Source organism: Oryx dammah, unplaced genomic scaffold (assembly GCF_014754425.2).
Source record: "Oryx dammah isolate SB20612 unplaced genomic scaffold, SCBI_Odam_1.1 HiC_scaffold_8, whole genome shotgun sequence".
Lineage (NCBI taxonomy): Eukaryota > Metazoa > Chordata > Mammalia > Artiodactyla > Bovidae > Oryx > Oryx dammah.
The window spans coordinates 17,906,792-17,927,640 of record NW_024070192.1 but is presented as its reverse complement, the minus strand read 5'-3'; the positions used below and the strand labels follow the sequence as shown (position 1 = coordinate 17,927,640).

The 20,849-nt window shown below is 44.2% G+C and overlaps 1 protein-coding gene across 1 annotated transcript in view; it reads right to left on the bottom strand.

Moving 5' to 3' along the window:
• EFTUD2 (elongation factor Tu GTP binding domain containing 2) overlaps positions 1-20,849 on the bottom strand; it is a 38,032-nt gene that overhangs the window by 11,453 nt on the left and 5,730 nt on the right. Inside the window, exons 3-13 of the mRNA XM_040245119.1 lie at positions 15,050-15,215; positions 14,309-14,387; positions 12,860-12,935; positions 12,314-12,379; positions 11,487-11,522; positions 9,904-9,994; positions 8,802-8,884; positions 7,202-7,368; positions 5,347-5,471; positions 561-624; positions 88-178 (exon numbers count right to left, since the gene is read on the bottom strand). Of these exons, the coding sequence (XP_040101053.1) occupies positions 88-178; positions 561-624; positions 5,347-5,471; positions 7,202-7,368; positions 8,802-8,884; positions 9,904-9,994; positions 11,487-11,522; positions 12,314-12,379; positions 12,860-12,935; positions 14,309-14,387; positions 15,050-15,215 (1,044 nt within the window). The remainder of the gene's footprint in view (positions 1-87; positions 179-560; positions 625-5,346; positions 5,472-7,201; positions 7,369-8,801; positions 8,885-9,903; positions 9,995-11,486; positions 11,523-12,313; positions 12,380-12,859; positions 12,936-14,308; positions 14,388-15,049; positions 15,216-20,849) is intronic.

Genomic DNA, 20,849 nt, shown 5'->3' with positions numbered 1-20,849 from the left:
CAGGGCCAGGGAGAAGTCCAAGTTCACCAGCTTTTCCACCTTGTGCTTAGAAGAGCAGACCTGAGCCAGGGGACCTGACATACTCACCTGGGCGAGGATCTTATAGAGGGGCTCCAAGATAAACTCCACAAAACTCCTCTGGGAGCTGCTGGTTGGGGCCTTTTTGGTGAACTTCCGCCTAAAGAGATCAAGAGTTATGGGAGATCCACGAGGGAGAAGGCAGTGTCACCAACCCCAAGGGTGCACTTCCTAAGTTCTGCATCTGAGCAAAGCCAAGCTGAAAGGAAAGAGTGTGTGTGGTCATCAAACCTCCAAACAGGGACACCTGAGAGGGCATGGGTCACGACCCTCTTGCACATCTGGTCTGAGCTGTGGGGACCTCAAGGGAAATGCCTCAAACCCTGTTGGAGCACAGGAAGCCGGCTCACTTAGAGGAGGCAAGATGGTAGCTCATGTTTAATCAAGAAGTAGGTTTTCACAGCTAGAACTCATTCTCTGTTTTCACTTACTGGGAGGAAGGATCATGCCTCCAGAGAGTCCACTTCCCACGCTCTACTTACGTCTTAGGGTTGAAGTAGATGTCACCCCAGAGTCTTTTAGCAAACTCCTGGTAGTTAATGTCACCTGTAAGAAAAGCCATACGATGATGATCTACCTGGCAAAGCACTGTTTGAATTGTTTAATGTGCCACCAGCGGTTTCCAGCTGAGGAATTCTAGCACCTTCCTCTCCAAGGTCCAGACATTCACTTCTGTCCAGGCAGGGAGGTAAAGGTACTGAAGCACAAGGGACAGGACTGGCCCGCAGCTGCCAAGGTGATGCTGGAGCCAAAATGAGCACCCAGGTAGCTCCATCTCCAGGCAGCTTATGACTGAGCTATGGACAAAGGTACAGTTTATATTCTTTCCTTTAATGGAACAGGCTCAACTGCCTAAATTCTATCCTCTGTCTGCACCTAAACCTGTCCCTTCTGCAGTGATGCTTAGAATTCCTGATCCATGGAAGCTCTACTCCGCTGCCGGTGTGGGCGGAGCAGCAGCACCACGCCAAAGCTCCAACTAGCCCTCCACACTCTAGAACCCGGCACTCTGGAGAGAAGACACCAAGGCCCACCCTTGTGTCATTTTTTCAGTTTGACTGCAACTGCTAATCCTCACCAGACTGAAGCAAGCCATTGTGGCTTTTTTGTTTTTTTTTTTCTTCGGTTTCCAGTAAGTTTATCAAATGAGTTAGGAAGGTTATCTCACGGATACAAAAATCTCAAGAAATTTTTGAGACCTTAAAAAGGGAAGAATTCACCTAGATTTGTTAGGCAAAATCTGTGATAAGCCTTTGGTGTGAGTTTCCCAGCCCTGTTTTATTTTAAAAGTTCAGTCTGAGACTCTATAAATGTTTCAGCAAAATAAAAAGCCTATGATCAATTATGGTTATAAAAATCATCAGACCAAAATCAGTGAGAACAGACCTATTTTGCAAACAAACTAGCCTTAATTTGGTTATATTTAATAAAAATAAGGGTAACTTTAAGGAGAAAAAGATATTTCAAAATGTTAAATACCAGTTTGTTAATGGAGTTCTACATCTAGTAAGACTCATCTCTTAGATAGTTCTTTGCTGTTATGTGATGTTAATGTAAAATTAATTGAATTCTTGAAGAACACCCTAAGTTTGTTTCTGAAGCTTATCTCAGTAATCTATCTTTGGATGAAGATCAGATGCCTCATGACCTGCAACCAGGACTGGAAAAAGACATAATTTAAGGGACTGTCTCCAACATGGATGGAAGGACTTTTTTATCAGGAGAAACTACACTACACCAGGATGAGAAGAGGACGACATCAGAGGTAGACAGCTTCCCCAAGATGCTGGACCTGATTCATATGATCATTTATGTTTTCTTGACTTCTTAGACCTTTGCATATAAGTCAAATGCTTTTCTATCATAGGCCTGATCCTATGCTTGTTTTAAAAATCAGTCCAATTGTTGGGTTTGTGGCCAATTACCTGTGTCTAGTTCTGGGTTACCTTGGTAAATTTCTCTACTACCAGACTCTAACTGGTTGGCCCTGAAAAAATTTACTTAAAAAATTAAATCATACTAAAGATTAAAAAAAAAAAAAAAGAAAGAAAAATTTATTGGACTTGTTTACCCCACAAGACCTCAAAAAATTAACAAGAAATATATGGTTTATTCCTCTATATTCCTACCTAACTGAATCTTTATGTGTGTTTAGTCACTCATTCGTGACCGACTCTGCAACCCCATGCACTATGGCCCTGCCAGGCTCCTCATGGGATTCTCCAGGCAAGAATACCGGAGTGGGTTGCCATGCCCTCCTCCAGGGGATCTTCCCAACCCAGGGATGGAACCCAGGTCTCCCGCATTGCAGGCGGATTCTTTACCGTCTGAGCCAGCAGGGAAACCCAGGAAGAGAAGCAAGAGTAAGAATAAGAATGCCACTGTGGCTTTTAAAATTCAAGATCTTCTAAGTCCAGAGCTCGTTGACCATATTTTCCTTTCTTTCCCATGTTATTAGTTACTGAAACTCTCCCTCTCCCATGAACCACTGTGTCTTTTACACACCTCCTACTCCTGCACTTCACACACACTATACTATAATCACTGGACTGAGCTGTGTAGGCAAAGAACCAGGACCAGTGCGTGACAGAAGTTAAATAAACACTGATACAAAGAATGTGCAAACATCTTTCTAGACCCCCACTCCCCACCCTCAATCTCACAGTCAACATCAAGCCAATACTCCCAACCCTCTATCTGATACTGGTGAAAACATGTAAAGAAATGTCCCTTTCCTCTCTGGCCAAAGATAGGCCAGCCCTGCACACACCACTCCACCTCAATCTTTATTAGCTCCTAATTCCCTACAGGATCAAGTCTAAACTCCTTAACCCCGCATTCCAAACTCCCTCCATGTGCTCCCAACCCAAGCTGCCAGGCCTGCTTGAATGCCTCTCCTTGATGAAGAATCCACTGTTCCCGAACAGTTGCTCCTGCATCCTCGCCTCCTCTTCCAGCCCAGGGAGTCCGGAAGCCCTGGCTCCTTACTCTCTACTGTCCAATCCCCCTCTCCTTTAGCCTTCTCAGACCCCTGGGCCTTTGGAGCTGAATTCCCTCAGCCCCACCCACCCACGGCAGCCACCAGCATTCTGCCCACACCACCTTCCTGTCGTTCATCACTGTGGAGTTCTGTCTACCCACTGGAGGAAGTTCCCTGAGGTCAGAGATCGTTCACCACGCCTTATAATCCTGGTGGGAGGACATGGTTTCAATTCTGGCAGGATGGTGTGATAGAAAAAGCACAAGGTGGATTCTAGCTCCAAGCCCACAGGTAAGTTCTGTGTCCCTGGGCATGGCTTTCCCACGTGGGAAATGATGGGGCAGGGCTTGATGACCTGACTCCTTCCAGGGCTGATATTCCACAAGTCCATACATGGCGTCTCAGAATGATCTTGGGGCCCAGAGCTGGTGTCTGCATAAACACTGGGTTCAAAGGATGAGTCATAAATCTCGCCTGAGGCTCAAGGCCATTTTCAGTCAGAAACTGAAACATCAGTGTAATATAATTACATAAACAGTCTTGGGATTTTGCTTCATATGCTGATTCAAAGAACATTCAGAAACAGAAACTGGAACCCCGTTCAGACGATCTTCATTTATTGTCCCTCTAACCTTTTTTTTAGGAAGAACCATCTGGAGACAACCAAAATATATGTCTAATGATGAGAAAGTATACATCCATACAGTGGACCAATGGGCAGTTATAGAAAATCTGTTTTTTTCCTGGACGTGCCATGCAGCATGTGGGATCTTGGTTCCCCAACCAGAGATCAAACCCACATCCCCTGCACTGGGAGCATGGAGGATTAACCACTAGACTGCCAAGGAAGTCCCAAAATAGTATTTACAGATAAGATTTAACAGACAAATTCTTATGATCTAATACTAAGTAAATATTTATCTTATGTAATTATATTATATATGAAATAAGATCTCACTGCTGTAAAACACTGAACAGATAAAGAAGGAACTGTATCTAAATGCTTGCAGTAGTTATGGTAATGAGGTTATGGGTGAATTTTGTTTCCTTGACTAGATTTTACTGTATTTTTCACTTTTCCAAATAAGGATACAGTAAATATATACATGTTAAAAAAAAAAACACCAAGTTTCAATTGGCCCATTACTTCCACCAGAGCAAACATTTCTACACTGAAAGTGAGGCAGGACCACTGACTGCTGCAAACAAACACTGGCGCCCCAGGAGGCACAGAGGTGGAGCATGTGGGACTGTCTTGAGAGTGGGGAAGTTGGTCCCAGGCCTCGGGTGCCACGGCTCCAGGGACCTACATATAAAAGCATTCTGCTGCGTGTCCCAGTGGGCTGTGAATCCAACCTGAGTTTTCAAGTAGGGCTATGAAACATCTATGTGCCTCGTGGTGCTGGTGGCTCAGTCGCTAAGTCATGTCTGACTCCTGCAACCCCAAGGACTGTAGCCCACCTGGCTTCTTTGTCCATGGGATTTCCCAGGCAAGAATACTGAAGTGGGTTGCCTTTTCCATCTCCAGGGGAATCTTCCTGACCTAGGGACTGAACTGGGATCTCCTGCATTGCCGGCATATTCTTTACTGACTCAGTCACCAAGGAAGCCCCTTATGTGTCTGGATACGGTTGGAAAGACAGCTTGAAGCACCACTGGTGAGAGAGATTCCATCTTTGAGGAAAAGGCCTGCAAGGCTTTGGGAGCATGGATAATTCCTTTTTGACAAAACCTGTCTCACTTGAGATTCTTGTTCCTGGTATGAGCCCCCTCTTCACCCATTTCTTCCCAGGCACCTTCATCCTTCTACTGTTTGGAGACCACTGAGCCTGATTAGGGAGAAGGCAATGGCACCCCACTCCAGTATTCTTGCCTGGAAAATCCCATGGATGGAGGAGCCTGGAAGGCTGCAGTCCACGGGGTTGCTGAGGGTCGGACACGACTGAGCAACTTCACCTTCACTTTTCATTTTCATGCATTGGAGAAGGAAATGGCACCCTACTCCAGTGTTCTTGCCTGGAGAATCCCAGGGACGGGGGAGCCTGGTGGGCTGCCATCTATGGGGTCACACAGAGTCGGACATGACTGAAGTGACTTAGCAGCAGCAGCAGAGCCTGATTAGAAGAGTCTCGGGGCCAAAAAGAGCCCCAAATGTGACTTGGTAACAGTTGATACAGTGCTCTCTCTGGCAGAGACTCTGGCGTGCGGCCCATTTCTGAACTGTTCAGCAGGAAACGCACACAGGACTCTGGGGAAGCTGGTGAGACAGACTGCCAGCCAGAGCTTACCGAAGGTGTCAGCATAGATCTTGGCAAAGGAGCCCAGTGTGAAGCAGATGCTGTACTGGGAGCTGGAGAAGCAGACGTTGCCCAGGAGCGGGGAAAGGATCAGGTTCTCGTCCGTGGAGTACATGCTGAAAGAGAGATGACCCTGAGTGTGCGGCTGGGCTAGGCTGCATGTGGGCCCGAGGCGAAGGGTGAAGGTCAGGACTCTGTATCACAGCCTTTCTCTGGCGGCCGCCCGCAGAAAGGGTTTGCATAACACACAAAGCTTCGCCAACAGCCAGCTCCAAGAAAGTGACATGATGGAGCTGTTCCCTAACTCCCAGTAACAAGATGATTTTCCAGAGCTGGAAACACACTGCATGATCCTGAAGAAGTTAACTGTGCCAGACAAAGAGAAACTTGGAGGACAAATACCTCAGAACACAGGAAATGAAACTACTTTGATAAAACAGGAGTACATTCGAGAAATCTCAATTGCACAAACAGAAATACCAGTATAAGTAAATGAATGAATGAATGAAAAAAAAGCAACTTTGCTCCCCATTCTCATATGGTCTTGTCTGGCTTTGCTTTACAAACTCACGTTAAAACATTTAGTCTTAAAAGTCATGCAGAAGCCACAGTACCCCCAAGTTCACTAGCATTTATAAGAAAACCAGCAGCACACAGGAATCAACCCAAGCCTTCCTGACACACTGCTTTATGGAATTTCTTAATCTAGAAATACAAGTACAGGCTTCTACAGAGCACTCCCCTACCACACTCCCGAGTTATGCTCCCCAGAGGCAAGTGTTTTCAACTTCTTTAAAAGCTGCTTCTAGAGCATTTACCTCCATATTTCTAAACAATATATTTATGGTGATATTTCTTGTTTGGCACTTGAGATGTGACTTCTTGACTTCCTATTCTAGTAGATCACGATTTAGCCCTACACAACTCCTGCCCTGTCTTCAGAGAAGTGGATCATTTCATCTTTTGGACTCTGGCTGTAACACTGGGCTCCGGTCAGTCTTAGCGTCTCCAGTGTCAGGGAGAAGATACCCCTGTTGAGAACCAGCACTACAAACTGGGGGTGTTCCTAAAGGTGAACTTGTCCCGGGCCACAAGGGGTCTGTCTTGGATCCTCGGGTGGAGAGGAGTTTTCTCAGCTGGGCAGGCTCCTCCCAAGCCCTGCAGGGGGTCTCAAGAAGTTATCTGTACATCTTTCCACTACAGGTTAAACTGTCCTTAAGAAATATTTAACCTATTCTTCAAAGCCACCATGATTCCAAGGTCTCCCAACCATCATTCATACTTATTAACCTAAACCCCAAATCCATCTTGTTGAAAAGCAGCTCCAGTAAGAAACAAAAGCCAACAGTTCCTTCTCTTACTGAGTCTGTGCTAACTAATAAGATAACAGCAGCTGACATTATTCACCCATAAGCTATTATCACTGAGCACCGTGCTAAGTATGCTATGTCGGCTATCTACTTAATTTCTTGTAACATCTCATTAGGCAAATACTATTATTCTTTTTTTATAGAAGCAGAAACTGAGGCTCTAAGAGGTTAAGGAATCTTTCCAACTTTACGTGGTTGGCTGGTGAAGAGGAGACTGACTCTAGAGCTCAGGGAACTGACCCCAGTAGTAAACTGAGGATGTGCGGCCTGTTGCCTATCTGGTTAAGGAGCAGAGTTAACGAGGCCAAGGCTAGGGAGTCAGTCCCTGCACAGTCACAGCATGTTCCTCCAGCTGTGTCCAACAAGCTCATCCATGCGTGCCAAGAGCTCAGAGTTGCCCCCAGAGGTGTTCAAAGTTAAGATTTATAAAAACCAGAGTGCTGGGGACAGGAGGTTTACTTCGGGGGCTCCTCTACCTTATTAACCCGTTGACCTCATCGACAATGTGACGCAGCTTATAGTAAGCATCCGTGGGTGGCAGCTTCAGCTCCAGGATCAGCCGGTCAATCTTGTTGATGCACACGGTGACTGCCAGCCTCTCCTGCACCGCGTGCTTAATCAGCCGCTCTGTGTTCAGCATCACCTGAGACACAGAAGCTGGGGATGAGTGCAAAGAGGGCAGAACAGGCCCACACAGAGTCAAAGAAAGTTCCATTTTAAAATATGAAGGATGTGGAAGAGAGGAAACAGATTATGAGGGTGAAGCAGAGGGTATCCTATCCAACAGCAGAGTCAGAAATTTTAAGAGGTGACCTGGTAGGGTTGAGAAATGAATAAATACACCGATGATTTGGGGAGCCAAGTTTCTCAGTACCGGAGAAGGAACCGAGAAAGGCTTAGGAAGCTGTGGTGTGGAAACAGAACTGTGGGTATTAGGGAAATTCCCTGACGGTTCAATGGTTGGGACTTGGTGCTTTCACTTAGTGGACCCAGGTTCAATCACTGGTCCGGGAATTAAGAACTAAGATCCTACAAGCCTCAAGGTTCAAATGAAACAAACAAACAAAAAAGAATTGTGGGTATTAAGATACATTGATTTTTTCCCTTTTTTACTACATTAATGTTTTTTAATATGTATGTATAGAAACAGTTATGTATGGGTGTATATTATCTGTGTTCAGTGAGAAATTTTAGAAGTAATGTACCCCAGCAGCCATGAACATACTCTGAAAGACAATTGACAAAATCAATGTCCTATATTCTCCAAAAATGCCAATGTTATAAAAGACCAAGAAAGATAAAAGAACCATTCCTATTAAATACACATGAAAATTAAATGTTATGCATCATCCCGGGTTAGGAAAAAAAATTCTATAAAGGACATTTATTGGGACTGACTAAGGTCTATAGGAAAATTTCTGTACAACAATTGTATCAATGTTAAGTTCCCTGATTTTGGTAAGCCTATTATGGTTACATAAGTGATGTCCTTGTTCTTAGGAAATATATTCTGAAATATTTCCTTTTCATATGGTACGAGGGGAAAACACATACACATGTGAGTGCATACGTACATGTACAGAGAGAGAATTACAAATGAGGGTGAGTTGCTCAATGCTACTGCAACTGTTCGGCAAGTTTGAAATTATTCCAAAACGAAGTCAGTTTTAAAAAAGGGCAACTCTGGCTCCCTCTGCTGGCTATTTCACTGACAACGTGAATGAGGTTAAGTCAAATGACCGAATCTTTCTATTTAGAAATATAAAAGACACCCTGGATCTTTTAACTTCAAATTCTCTTTAACTTAGACAAACTCTTAACATTTCAAACTCTCCTCCCTCCCTTTTATTTACCTTTGCATTTTTGTGATCATTTTGAGCCTCACTGGGTAGGTAGTGAGGGTCTCATGAGAACTAATTTTGACTCTCATTTGCTGCCCTCATTTTTACAGCAAATGTGAACCTTAATCCCACAGACTCTCACGTTCTCTAGCTCCCAGCTCGCTCAGAGCTCTGGGCGTCATGCGGGGCAAATGTAACAGGGAGGAGGGGTCTAAGTGAACAAAGGCAGACTCACGCCCTCAGCAGCATCGATAAAAAGGACCACTCCATCCGAGATGCGCAAGCCTGCTGTGACCTCATCAGAAAAATTCACGTGTCCTGGAAAACAAATACCAAGTAAGTTACAATTTGTGTGGTGGCAGGATGAGGCACAATTAACTTGTACATGGTTGGGGGCAGGGTTGCAAAGCACACAAACCCACGAATATTCTCTTTCCCTTCTCCCCACAGCTCCCTGCAGGGTATAAAATTTCACATGAGAGTCACTAAAACCTTGGATTAAGTTTTTATCCAGGAGACCCTCAAACACAAAGGAAGCGTTTCACCAAGGAGGGCATAAGGCATTCATACTCACAGACTAAACCAGTCTCAGCAGTGAGTAGAGTTCTGTGAGACAGAAGACAATTTGCAGGTAGGAAAAAGGGCAAAGGAGGGCCTGCAGTACAGGAGCTGGCTGCTGGGTGCAGGCTGGGAGTCAGAGGCTGAGAGGTATGAGGGCAACGGGCATCTGATGGGGCAAAGAAGGCCAATCTGTCAAAACCCAAATTTTCCTATTTAAAAAAGGAAAAGCCTGGGACTTCCCTGGTGGTCCAGTGGTTAAGACTCTACCTTCTAATGCAGGGAGTGTGGGTTCAATCCCTGGTAGGGGAACTAAGGTCCTACATGCTGTGGACAAAAATTTAAAAAAACAAACAAACAGGAAAACCCTGAGCTGGGCCTTTCCAAAGAGAAAGTCAGCCACAGGGCAACGTATGGTAACCTGCAAGTTGCCCAGCCATTGGTGTGTGCTCCCCCAGTCTCTTTCAAAAGACTGAGATGGCCTGAGCCCAGGACCATCTGTGACTCAGCTTTGGTGCCCCAATGAATACGACTATAAGATTCCCCCAAATTTAAATCTTGTAAAGCAGAGTCAAGAGAGGAACAAAACAAAAGGTCTGGAGCAGAGTGCTTGCTAATTAACTCATTAGATGCAAAAGAGACAGTTAAAAAAAGAAAATTATTTCAACAAAGGCGAGGAAATGTAAAAACAAAGATGCGACGCTCTGTTCTGGAAAGTGTGGGACCACGAGAAACACGCTGGGCAAGGTTCTGAAGGTAAAAGGTCAGGGATGTCCTACCTGGAGTGTCCATGATGTTGAAGAGGTAAGATTTCCCCTTGGTATCTGGCAAGACCACTGTCACAGGAGTACTTTTGATGCCAACACCCCTCTGAAAGGCATAGAGAAAGAGGGCAAGAGTGATCAAGGCCTCTTCCTATGCCAGAGGGCTTCATGATGCTCTTGGGTCTTTCCAGTTGCTAGTAAATTATCCTGATGTCTCTCCTTGTAATGGGTGTGATTTTTAACTAGGCCTCTAACAAGAACGACCTTGAAGATGAACTATCTGGGCGTTACACAGCGTTGGGGGAGGGGCGGTGGGTGGGGAGGAGTTGGTTCAAATACAAAAAGCTAAAAATAAATGAACAAGCTAGCAAAGCAGTAAATAAGTGTTAGTCGCTCAGTTGTTTCTGACTCTGCCACTCCATAGACTATAGCCCGCCAGGCTCCTCTGTCCATGGGATTCTCTAGGCAAGAATACTAGAGTGAGCAGCCATTCCCTTCTCCAGGGGATCTTCCTGACCCAGGGTCTTCTGCATTGTAGGCAGATTCTTTTTTGTCTGAGCCACCAGGGAAGTCCAGCAAAGCAGTATTAAACTTTAGTTGAGAATCTAGAGGCCTAAAATCTTACCCTCCTCATACAGTGTGAACAAAAATAATTAAGCGCCATATAAGTGAAAAGAAACAATCTGGGGTATTTTAGGTTTTTAAATATATACATATATGAGAAAAGGAAATGGCAACCCACTCCAGTATTCTTGCCTGGAAAACCCCATGGACAGAAGGGCCTGGCGGGCTACAGTCCGTAGGGTTGCAAAGATTTGGACACAACTGAGTGACTAAACCAAACCATATGTATATATAATATATATAATAAAAGCTGTAACACAAAGTATTAAAACAACTTCAGTCATGCAAATATTTAAATATATTCATATATATAAAAACAACAGCTAATATCTGTTGAGTGTTTAACATATGCCAGGACTGTTTAAAGTTCCTTTGGCTAATCATACTTACACTCTTGTGCTTTACATGTGGTCATTTAACAGAGATAGAAATAAAGGAGACAGGGAAACAGAAGGGGTTGGAGGGGAGGGACAAAGATCCAGGTGGAAAGAAAGCCCAACCAGGTGGAATAGCAAAGACCAAGATGTATACTCACTCCTTTAATCAGAAAGAAAAGCACAAAGACAGACGAACTCATTCACCAAGAGAAGCTACTCCCAGAGATCAACATATGGACGGAGTCATCTTACAGCAGATTTTTAAGGATGATGTCATTTGAAACATCCTGTTTAGCTTCTGCAAAACTTACAGCATAAATGTTCTCAACACCTCCTGGCACTTGCCCTATTAAGCTAAATTATATCCAGTCAAGCATTCGAAGGTCCCCCTTGTACCGGACAGTTTGCCTACCCAGCTCTCTTTCAAGTTACTGATTTTGGGATGACTAGGAGAAGCAGGGAGAGAAAGAGGTGAGCGGTGGGAGTGAGAGAGGGGGCAATGGTATGGACCAAACCGTTATCGTAAAGGCTCTTCTACATTCCCTACAAAACTACTACTGCTGTGGACAACAATCACATTTCCAAAGGCACACTTACCTCTTGTTCTGTGAAGAGGATGTCAGTGTAGCACAGCTAAAAATAAAAATAATAAAGAACTGTGGTTACCATGTGAATCCAGACTCCTCTCCCACACAAGCCATCAATCACTTTCCCTCACCACCTCCCTGGCTCCAGAGTCTCTCCCTCAGGAGAAGAGATGGAAGATAACAGGGTGTCCCTACAGACATTTTAGACAATGAGACTGGCGCCCTGCCGGATAGAAAATGCTCCTTCCTGGATGTGTGTTTTCTTGGGGAGTGGGGAAAGTCACTAAAGACCAGGTATGGCTGGAGAGCTAAATTATATCAAATGCACTGAATTCTTCGCAGTGGTACATGGAGACATAGCCGGCCTTCGTGGACCCTGCACGTCAAAACAGTCAATCTGGCGAAGACTGAACATTTATTGCACTGAGACTTGCAGCCACACTTGGCCTTATTCATAGGCATTTGAATTTATCATGAAAGCAACAAGGTCCAATTGTATTATATTTATAGAGTAGGCTATTAATACTATGACAGGAAAGAATAGGCTATAAAAGTCAGGATATATCAGAACAGAGGAGCGATCCCAAGTGAAGAACAGATCACCCCAGAATACTGCAGGTTAACATTCTCTATGTTCCTGAGAAAGCTGAAATCATTTTCTTAAGGGCTATTCATAGAAATTACAATTACAAAGCAGCACATTATAAGGCACACAATCCTAAGGCATCATCATTTATAATGAGAGTGGCAAGGTGGAAGGAAGGGGAAGGAGAGAGACACCCACCCCTGTATATTCTGAATGGTTCATCCTAAACCCTGAACAGGATTTCTACTTACATCTTGGTCATAGCGCTTTCTGATTTCCGGGTGAGTCTGCTCTATTAAACAATCTACAAAACATGTCTGAAAGAGAAGAGAAAGTTATGTTCCACCACCCACCAAGGAAAATCTATTCTACCCTTCCCCTAGTACACCATATAACTTAGGAATAAAGAGAAGAGGAGAGCAGGGAGGATTATGGCACAGCAAAGGATCAACAATGAAGCCACAGGATTATTTTCAAATGAAAGATGAAATCTTTCTTAGACAAGCATCCCTCAGGAAATAAAAACTTATAAAATCAAAATCAAAGTAAGGCTCAATTTCCCCTCTTCTGTCCAGATGTAGACACGAGGCTCAGGCATGCCAGTGGCTTAGCTTTCCATCTGCTGCTCAGAAAAAGCTGGAATTTCACAGCTCAGTTTCACAATAGGCACGGAGGCCCCCAGAGTCAGGAGGTCCAGCCTTCAGGCCTCAGACCCCAACATGTGACTCCGAGGGCTAAAAAAAAAATGAGCAGAAATGAACAGCAACCCTGTTCCAAGTAGCCAAAAGCTCACTTACCTTGCCGTGGTGCAGATGGCCACAGAGAGTCACATTTCTGATGAGCTCCGAGTTATCCATCAGATCTGCCAAGAAACTGTAAGGACAAAGGAAAAGAGAAAAGGGGGCTTTGGCAAGTTTTCAAACGGGCGAGTGGCACAGAGGTGTGTGAGGTATTTTTGGCCAGGAATAACTGTCAGACCAACTGGAGATAAAACTGAAAGCTGTCAGTCTAGATCTGGTAGCAGGTAGCTCACACGAAGCAACAAAGACCCAGCACAGCCAGAAATAATATAAATGGAAAAAAAAAAAAGAAAGTATGAACAACGGCAGGTGAGCTGTTTCAGAAGGGACCTCACTCCTTCAGACAAGATGTCAACATGTTTTGTTTTGTTTTTTTTTGAAAAAAAGAAAAAAAAAGTTTCATTATCTAATAATGGTTCACAAGTGTCTCAATACGAGGGCCTTATAAGTGCATTTTATCAAACAGTTTGCAGTATGAATAGTCTAAATTATTCTACACACATATACCTACTTGTGCCTCCTTTTCAAAATAAAGAGTTGTTATGTTTCCAAAACACTTAGCAACCTTACCAAGTCAAAATAGGCTCTGGTGGCCCTAACAATGATAATTACAATACCCAGTCTGTCTCAGAGGTAGGCTTCCAATACCAATCTAAAGGTTTGGAAGAAGAGAAAACAGCTGAGATCTATAGGAGAGCCATGAAGAAAGTTAGGATGGAGCCTAAATATCTCAGCAACCATATAAGATGACGAAAATTTTGGCAAACTATAGGAAGCGATTTTTGCTTTCACAATAATTCACTGGTGCAGCAGCATGGATGGACCTAGAGATTATTATACTAAGTGAAGTAAGCCAGACAAAGACAAATATCATATATCATCACTTGTATGTAGAATTAAAAAAACAAAACAAAAAAACTTATCTACAAAACAGAAATAGGCTCACAGACATAGAAAACAAACTTACGGTTACCAAACAGGAAGAGGGTGATAAATTAGAGGAGCCTGGGATTAACATATAAACACTAGTATATACAAGGACATACTGTACAGCACAGAGAACTATACTCAGTATTTTGTAATAACATACAAGGGAAAAGAATCTGAATCACTGAGCTGTACACTGGAAGCTAACACAACACTGTACCTCAATTTTTAAACAATAAACTAATTAATAAATAAGAAACAGTTCACGGATATGCCCTTTTACCTACCAAATAAAGCTGGAAGCTGTCAGACTGGATCTGGCAGCAGATAGCCAGCCACAGAGCTGAACCTGGTCACAGAGAGAAGTCAGTAAAGTGACTCAGGCACAAATGGGCACCACTGCTCTCACCACCGCTTGCCCCCAACTCACTGGCTACTTCACCCACAAACTACCTCCAACCTCCGTGAGAAATCGAACCCACAATATTCGCACAGAGGCCGTAGGACCTTGTAACTTACTCCATTTCGTACACCGTGACAGGTAATGTCTGCTCCATCAGAGTGAATTTCTTGGTTTTCACTGGCTTAATAATGGGTTCTAGGAGGAAGAAAAAAAAAAGGAGTGATGTACAGGTAGGCATAAAGCGTAAAAATAAAAGGCCCTATTCCATGAGACTCAGCTTTTGGAATGGATGATACAGGACACCAATTTATATTATTCTCGAGGACCACTCAGGTTGTGAAAGTTCTGGGAATGCTGTTTAGCACGAACAGTGAAGGATCCTGAACTGTGGACTGAGGTGTTTGGACTTCATTTTGCAGGAGGAGGGGAGAGGGGCTGGATACAGGACAGGATGAGGTGAATGCAGCTCAGAACTCCCCCTTAATTTATAAAATGCAACCAGTTTCCAGAAGATCAGTGGAAATTATTAAGGAAGTAGAATATAATCATTTAAGAGGACTGGTTAAAGGAACTGGCATTATTTGGATGGGAAAAGAAAAACAGAACAGACTGGAGGGGGAACTCAAAGACAGTCTTCGGGAACCTAAACAGATATTAGGTAAAGAAGCAACTCATATTTGTTTAGTAACGAGTTGTTTTATTGAATATCAAAGCAGGGTTAACTCAATCTCAATCCAGAAATAGCATCTGAAAGAAAAATCAGTTCATTCACTGAACTTTTTCAGACTGCTTCTGGCTATCAAATGAGGTTTTCCAATTCTGATTTCACCTCTCATGACGCGGTGCCTCTGACTGACCTGTGAGAGGCTGGGTGTCCTCCTCCTGAACGATGGTCTCCACCTCGGGGCCGTACACCTCCTCGGCGGTGGGGTAGTACTTCTTGTCCTCGTGCAGCACCACCTCCATCCCAGGGTGGTCTTCGTCGTGATCGCCCACATCGTCGTCATCCTCGTCCTCATCGACCTGAACACAGAAGTGGAAAGGAGTTTGGAAGAGGCATGCCCTCTTCCTGCTCAGGGACTGACTACAATACCTGAGTTAAAAGCAGTAATGTCACACACCTGGCAGCTTCCTGAGTTCTGCACTAAGGAGTCAGCAAGGCAGGGTCGACTCTTGCGTGATCTCCACAATGAGAAGACTGTAAGCCATGGGCATAGACCACTCTCCCGATTCAAATGAACCCTTTCTCGGGACATGTGCGGAGGGGCCAGCTGTGGACTCTGGGCAGATGCAGCCACAGGACTTGAAAGCAGAGCATTCTTAACTCTCCTGAAGACAGGAGATTAGTGGCAGATGGTCTGTGCAGAGATGCCTTGATCTGAGTGAGAAACTTTCCTCCATTGGGACCTCAGAGGTCTGACAGCCACTGTGCCACCAAGTAATGAAAACAAAACCCCAGGGCAATAAATTCTACAGGCACCAAAGGGACACAGAAAGGAGGCTCAGTGCCTAGGAAGTCACACAAAGAAAACAATCTGGATCCCACCGAGGACACTACCTTGAGTGCTCATGTCTTCTTAGGCTTCTCTCACTTTCCTTGTTTTTGATGGCCTCCAGTTTTGAGTAAGGCATTTTATAGAAAGTTTCTCAATGAATTTGACTGAGTCTCTCTCATAAGTAGGATTTGGGATCTTAAAACCTTAAGGGATTTTGAAAGGATGACCACAGAGGACAGCACCACTTTCACCCCACATCAAGGATATATATTCTCAACATGACTTACTACTGTTGATGTTAACCTTGATCACCGAGCCAGGGTCTTATCTGCAGGTTTTTGCACTGTAAAGTTACTCTCTTTCCCCACTACTGTACTCTTTGGAATGAAGTGTCTATGTACAGCCTATACTTAAGAAGAGTGGAATTATGTTTTTGTTTTTTAAATTTTTGTTGGTGTACAGTTGAATGCAGGGTTGTGCTGGTTTCTGCTGTGCAGCAAGATCAATCAGTTATACCCATGTACAAATCCACTCTTTCTTAGATTCTATCCCCATCTGGGTCATTGCAGAGTACTGGGTGAAGTTCCTTGGGCTATACATTGGGTTCTTATTGGTTGTCTATTTTATATAGGGTAGCGTAGAGTTGTGGTATTCTTAGGGGTGGAATGTTTACATCAGTTAATTGAAATCCTATGGAAAGAAATTGGTCTCTTCATTTATTAATTTCTACCATTATGAGCTCATGAATATTCATTTTATGCTTTGGGAAAGAATCCAGTAATACCTAAATTTTGTTCAAACTGTTGCATCTTCGGTCACTGGGAGCTCTTAATTGGCTCCTGTGTCCCTTCAATATGCCTCCATTGTTGTGTGGTTGCTGTTTTTAAACACGTCTTACTTTACAGCACCAGAAGATGCTCCAGGTTCATCTCATTTCTCCTGTCCAGAGTTAGCCATTTATCTAAGGAGTCACAGTTCCTTCATTGGAGAATGATATTACAGAACCAAGACCTGGGCACTAGACATGCATTAGATTGTTCTTGTTTAGTTCCTAAGTCTGACTCTTTGTGACCCCATGGACTGAAGCCTGCCAGGCCCCTCCCTCCGTGGGATTCTCCAGGCAAGAATACTGGAGAGGGCTGCCGTTTCCTTCTCCAGGGGATCTTCCCGACCCAGGGATCGAACTCGAGTCTCCTGCACTGGCAGGCAGATTCTTTACTACTGAGCCACCAGGGAATTGCTTAGAGGCCCTGTCAGCTGATATAACAAAGAAATAAATCTATCTTTCCTAACCAAGAAAAAAAAAACTAACCCTTTCTTAAGGGCCACTAGTCACAAGTGGATGCAGATGGAAGGCACTTTTATGGACCCTGCCCTACGTCTCACACATCAGGAATCGCACAGGACGGGAGCTCTGTGGGAACTAGTCAACTGTGTGTGCTCAACTCACAGCTTGGCACACAGCCAACTCTATCAAATGAAGGAAGGCTTCCTACATATTCCTGCCCCTGTTGAATATTTCCAATAATAATAGCACTTACTGACAAGACAGCCCCGTTTCCTGTCGGAAGACAGGATGGTGAGAGTTCAGTAAATAACAGGAGAACAGTATGTGCTGAGATCACACAGCAGGTGATCATGTCGGATCCTCTGGATCATTCTAGATCTGACTTTATGGCAGTGCTTCTCAACAAAGGCAATTTTGCCTTCCGGGAAACATTTGGCAACATCTGAAGGCATTTCTAGTTGTCATGACTGGGTGTGTGTAGCGGGGGGACCTAGTGGGCATGAGCCAGGGATACTGATCAATATCCTATAAAACACAGGATAGCTCTTGCAATAAACAATTACCTGGCCCCAGATGTCAATGGTAGCAAGGCTGAGAGGTCCGGATCTAGAAGTTCTGAGCAGCGGAGTGATACAGTCAGGCTTTTGTTTTAGAAGAATCACTCTGGTTCTCATACCGAGAATATACGGGAAGGAGGGAGATTCAATAGAAGGCTACTGCAGTAAAGTAGGAGAGAGATGGCACTTTTGGTGACTTACATCAGAGGAGCAGCTGGGAAGGTGGTCAGAAGAGGTTGGATTCTGCATATATTTTTAAAGATTGAGTCAAAAATATTTTTTAGTGAATTCAAAGTGGAGTGAAAAAAAGGAGGCAAGGTTTTTGATCCGGGGAATGTACTGTCTTTAATAAGATGAGGAAGACAGTGAGAGCAATTGGAGACAGGGGAAGTTCTGTGTTTAGGTCTCAGATATGCTAAGTTTGAGATGCTATATTAGATACCAAATAGAGATGCCAAAGAGGAAGCTGGACATACCACCTGAGCTTCAAGAGCAAAGTCCAGGTTGGAGGTAACATTTGAGAGTCCTCAGTTAATAGAAGGTATCTGATACACTGGATAAGATGAGCAGGGTAGTGAATGTAGACAGAGAACAGGAATCCATAAATGGAGCTTTGGGACCTGTTGACAGTTAGGAGGTCAGGGAGATGAGGAAGAACCAGTAGCAAAGACTGAGGAGGACCAGCCAGAAGAGAGAAGGAAAGTCCAGAGGTTCCCTGGAAGTCCAGGAAAGAGTGTTTTAAAAAGGGAGTAATCGCTGGGTCAGGTGCTGTAGGCAGGGCAGGTAGGGTGAGGATGGGGTCTGACACAGAGGTCACTGATGACCTTGATAACAGCCCTCTGTGGAATGGGAGAGGCAAAGAAGAGAAGTAGGTTTGAGGAAAAAAAAAAAAAGGAAAAAAGGATTTGGAGACAGCAAGTAACAACTCTTCAGAGATGAGCCGAATTGGGAAACAGGGAAATGGGAGGTAATGGAAGGGAGCTCTGGGGTCAAGAAAGGATTACAATGAAATAACAACTTTTGGTTCCTGCAAACTCCACTCCTTTCTAGAACAGCCTTCCTTCTTCCCTGTCTCCATTATTAAAATCCTATGCATCTCTTCACTGTTGTGCTGTGGTTAGTCACTTAGTTGTGTCCAACTCTTGTGACCCCATGGACTATAGCCCACCAGGCTCCTCTGTTCGTGGGGATTCTCCAGGCAAGAATATTGGATTGGGTTGTCATGCCCTCCTCCAGGGGATCTTCCCAACCCAGGGATTGAACCCAGGTCTCTCACACTGCAGGCGATTCTTTACCATCTGAACCACCAGGGAAGCCCAATGCTGGAGTGCGTAGCCTATCCCTTCTTCAGGGGATCTTCCCAGCCCAGGAATTGAACTGGGGTCTCCAGCATTGCAGGTGGATTCTTTACCAGCTGAGCTACCAGGGAAGCTCTTCACTGTTACACACCTCCATAAAAAGTGTTTTTAAAAAAATCTATGCACCTATGGACTAGGAGGCTATAGGATTCTCACCCTGCTAGAAAGAGTATGGACAAGTACAGCCACGCTAAAGAGTAACCTGACAGTATAAACACATTAAGTATATATACAATCCTACCATCAGCAACTCTGCTTCAGGGGATATAATATAACCCCCAGAAATGTTCACATGGAGCATAACTGGATATACCTGAGAATATTCACCGCAGTATTATCTGTGATGAGGGAAGGCTGCTGGCAGGTATCCTGGGTGATATACACCAGGGAGAATGGAGCAGCAATCAGATGCCACAAACTAGACAGACACACAGCAACAGGGATGGATCCTAAAAATACATCACCCACCACAAGACTGAGTGGCAAAAGCAAGAAACAGAATGATGTAGACAACACGATATCATTTACCTTCATTAAAAATACATGTGCAGAGGGACTTCCCTGGTGGTCCAGTGGCAAAGACTCTGTGCTCATAGTGCAAGAGGCCTGGGTTCGAGCCCTGGTTAGGGAACTAGATTCCAGATGCCACAAGGTCAAAGATCTCTTGTGCTACAACTAAGAGCACAGCCAAAGAAACAAAGATTGAAACAAAAGTTCAGGCGCACCATGCCACTATACACACTTTGTAACTTCTACAGATAAAAAAAGCATGTGTACACTAGAATTCTTGTGGTATAAGGTATAAGAATGAAATAGAAAGGAATTCGTGAGTTCATGAAACAAGGAGAGAGCCTTGCCCAAGCCATAATACTGAGGAGCTTCAACTAGAGTATGATTCCCTCAACCCTCTGGACTGAGATGAAAACATTCAAACATTGCTTAATCATCCCCTCCACCCCCCGCTTTTATTTTTAGTTTATGTTGTTGTTAACAGCTTTAGTGAGATATAAGTCACATGCCACAAAATTTGCCTACAGTTCAATGGTTTTCAGTATACTCACAGCTGGGTAACCAACAGCACAATCAAATTTAGATTATTTGTATCACCTCCCACCTAAAATCCTTGTACCCTTTAGTCATTACCCACCTAGTTCCTGCCCTCAGCCTGGGCAATCACTAATCATTTTACTCTCTCTCTCCCCACAGATGCCTTCATTCTTCAGGCCCACTTTGAATGTAACTTCCTCAGGTATTTTTTATGGTCAACCTAGCCAGGAATGACCCTTCCTTATATATTATTACTAAAAATGTGAGTTTTTTTAAGAATTATTTTTATGTGGCTGTGCCATGTCTTAGTTGCAGCATGCAGGAGGGATCTTTGATTTTCTTTGCAGCATGAGGGATCTTGGACATCAAGGAGATCGAACCAGTCAATCCTAAAGGAAATCAACCCTGAATATTCACGGGAAGGACTGATGCTGAAGCTCTAATACTTTGGCCACCTGATGGGAAGAGACACCTCACTGGAAAAGACTTTGGTGCTGGGAGAGATTGAAGGCAGGAGGAGAAGAAGGGGATGACAAAGGAGATGGTTGGATGGCATCACCAACTCAATGGACATGAGTTTGAGCAAGCTCCAGGAGATGGTGAAGGACAGGGAAGTCTGGCATGCTGCAGTCCACAGCAAAGAGTCTCAAAGAGTCGGACACCACCCAGCAACTGAACAACCACATGTAGAATCTTTAGTTGGGGCATGTGAAATCTTAGTTGTGACATATGGGATGTAGTTTCCTGACCAGGAATTGAACCAGGGTCCCCTGAACTGGAAGCACAGAGTCTTGGCCACTGGACCTCCAGAGATGTCCCGACAGATAAAAGCTGCTGCTGCTGCTGCTGCTGCTGCTAAGTCGCTTCAATCGTGTCCGACTCTGTGCGACCCCATAGACGACAGCCCACGA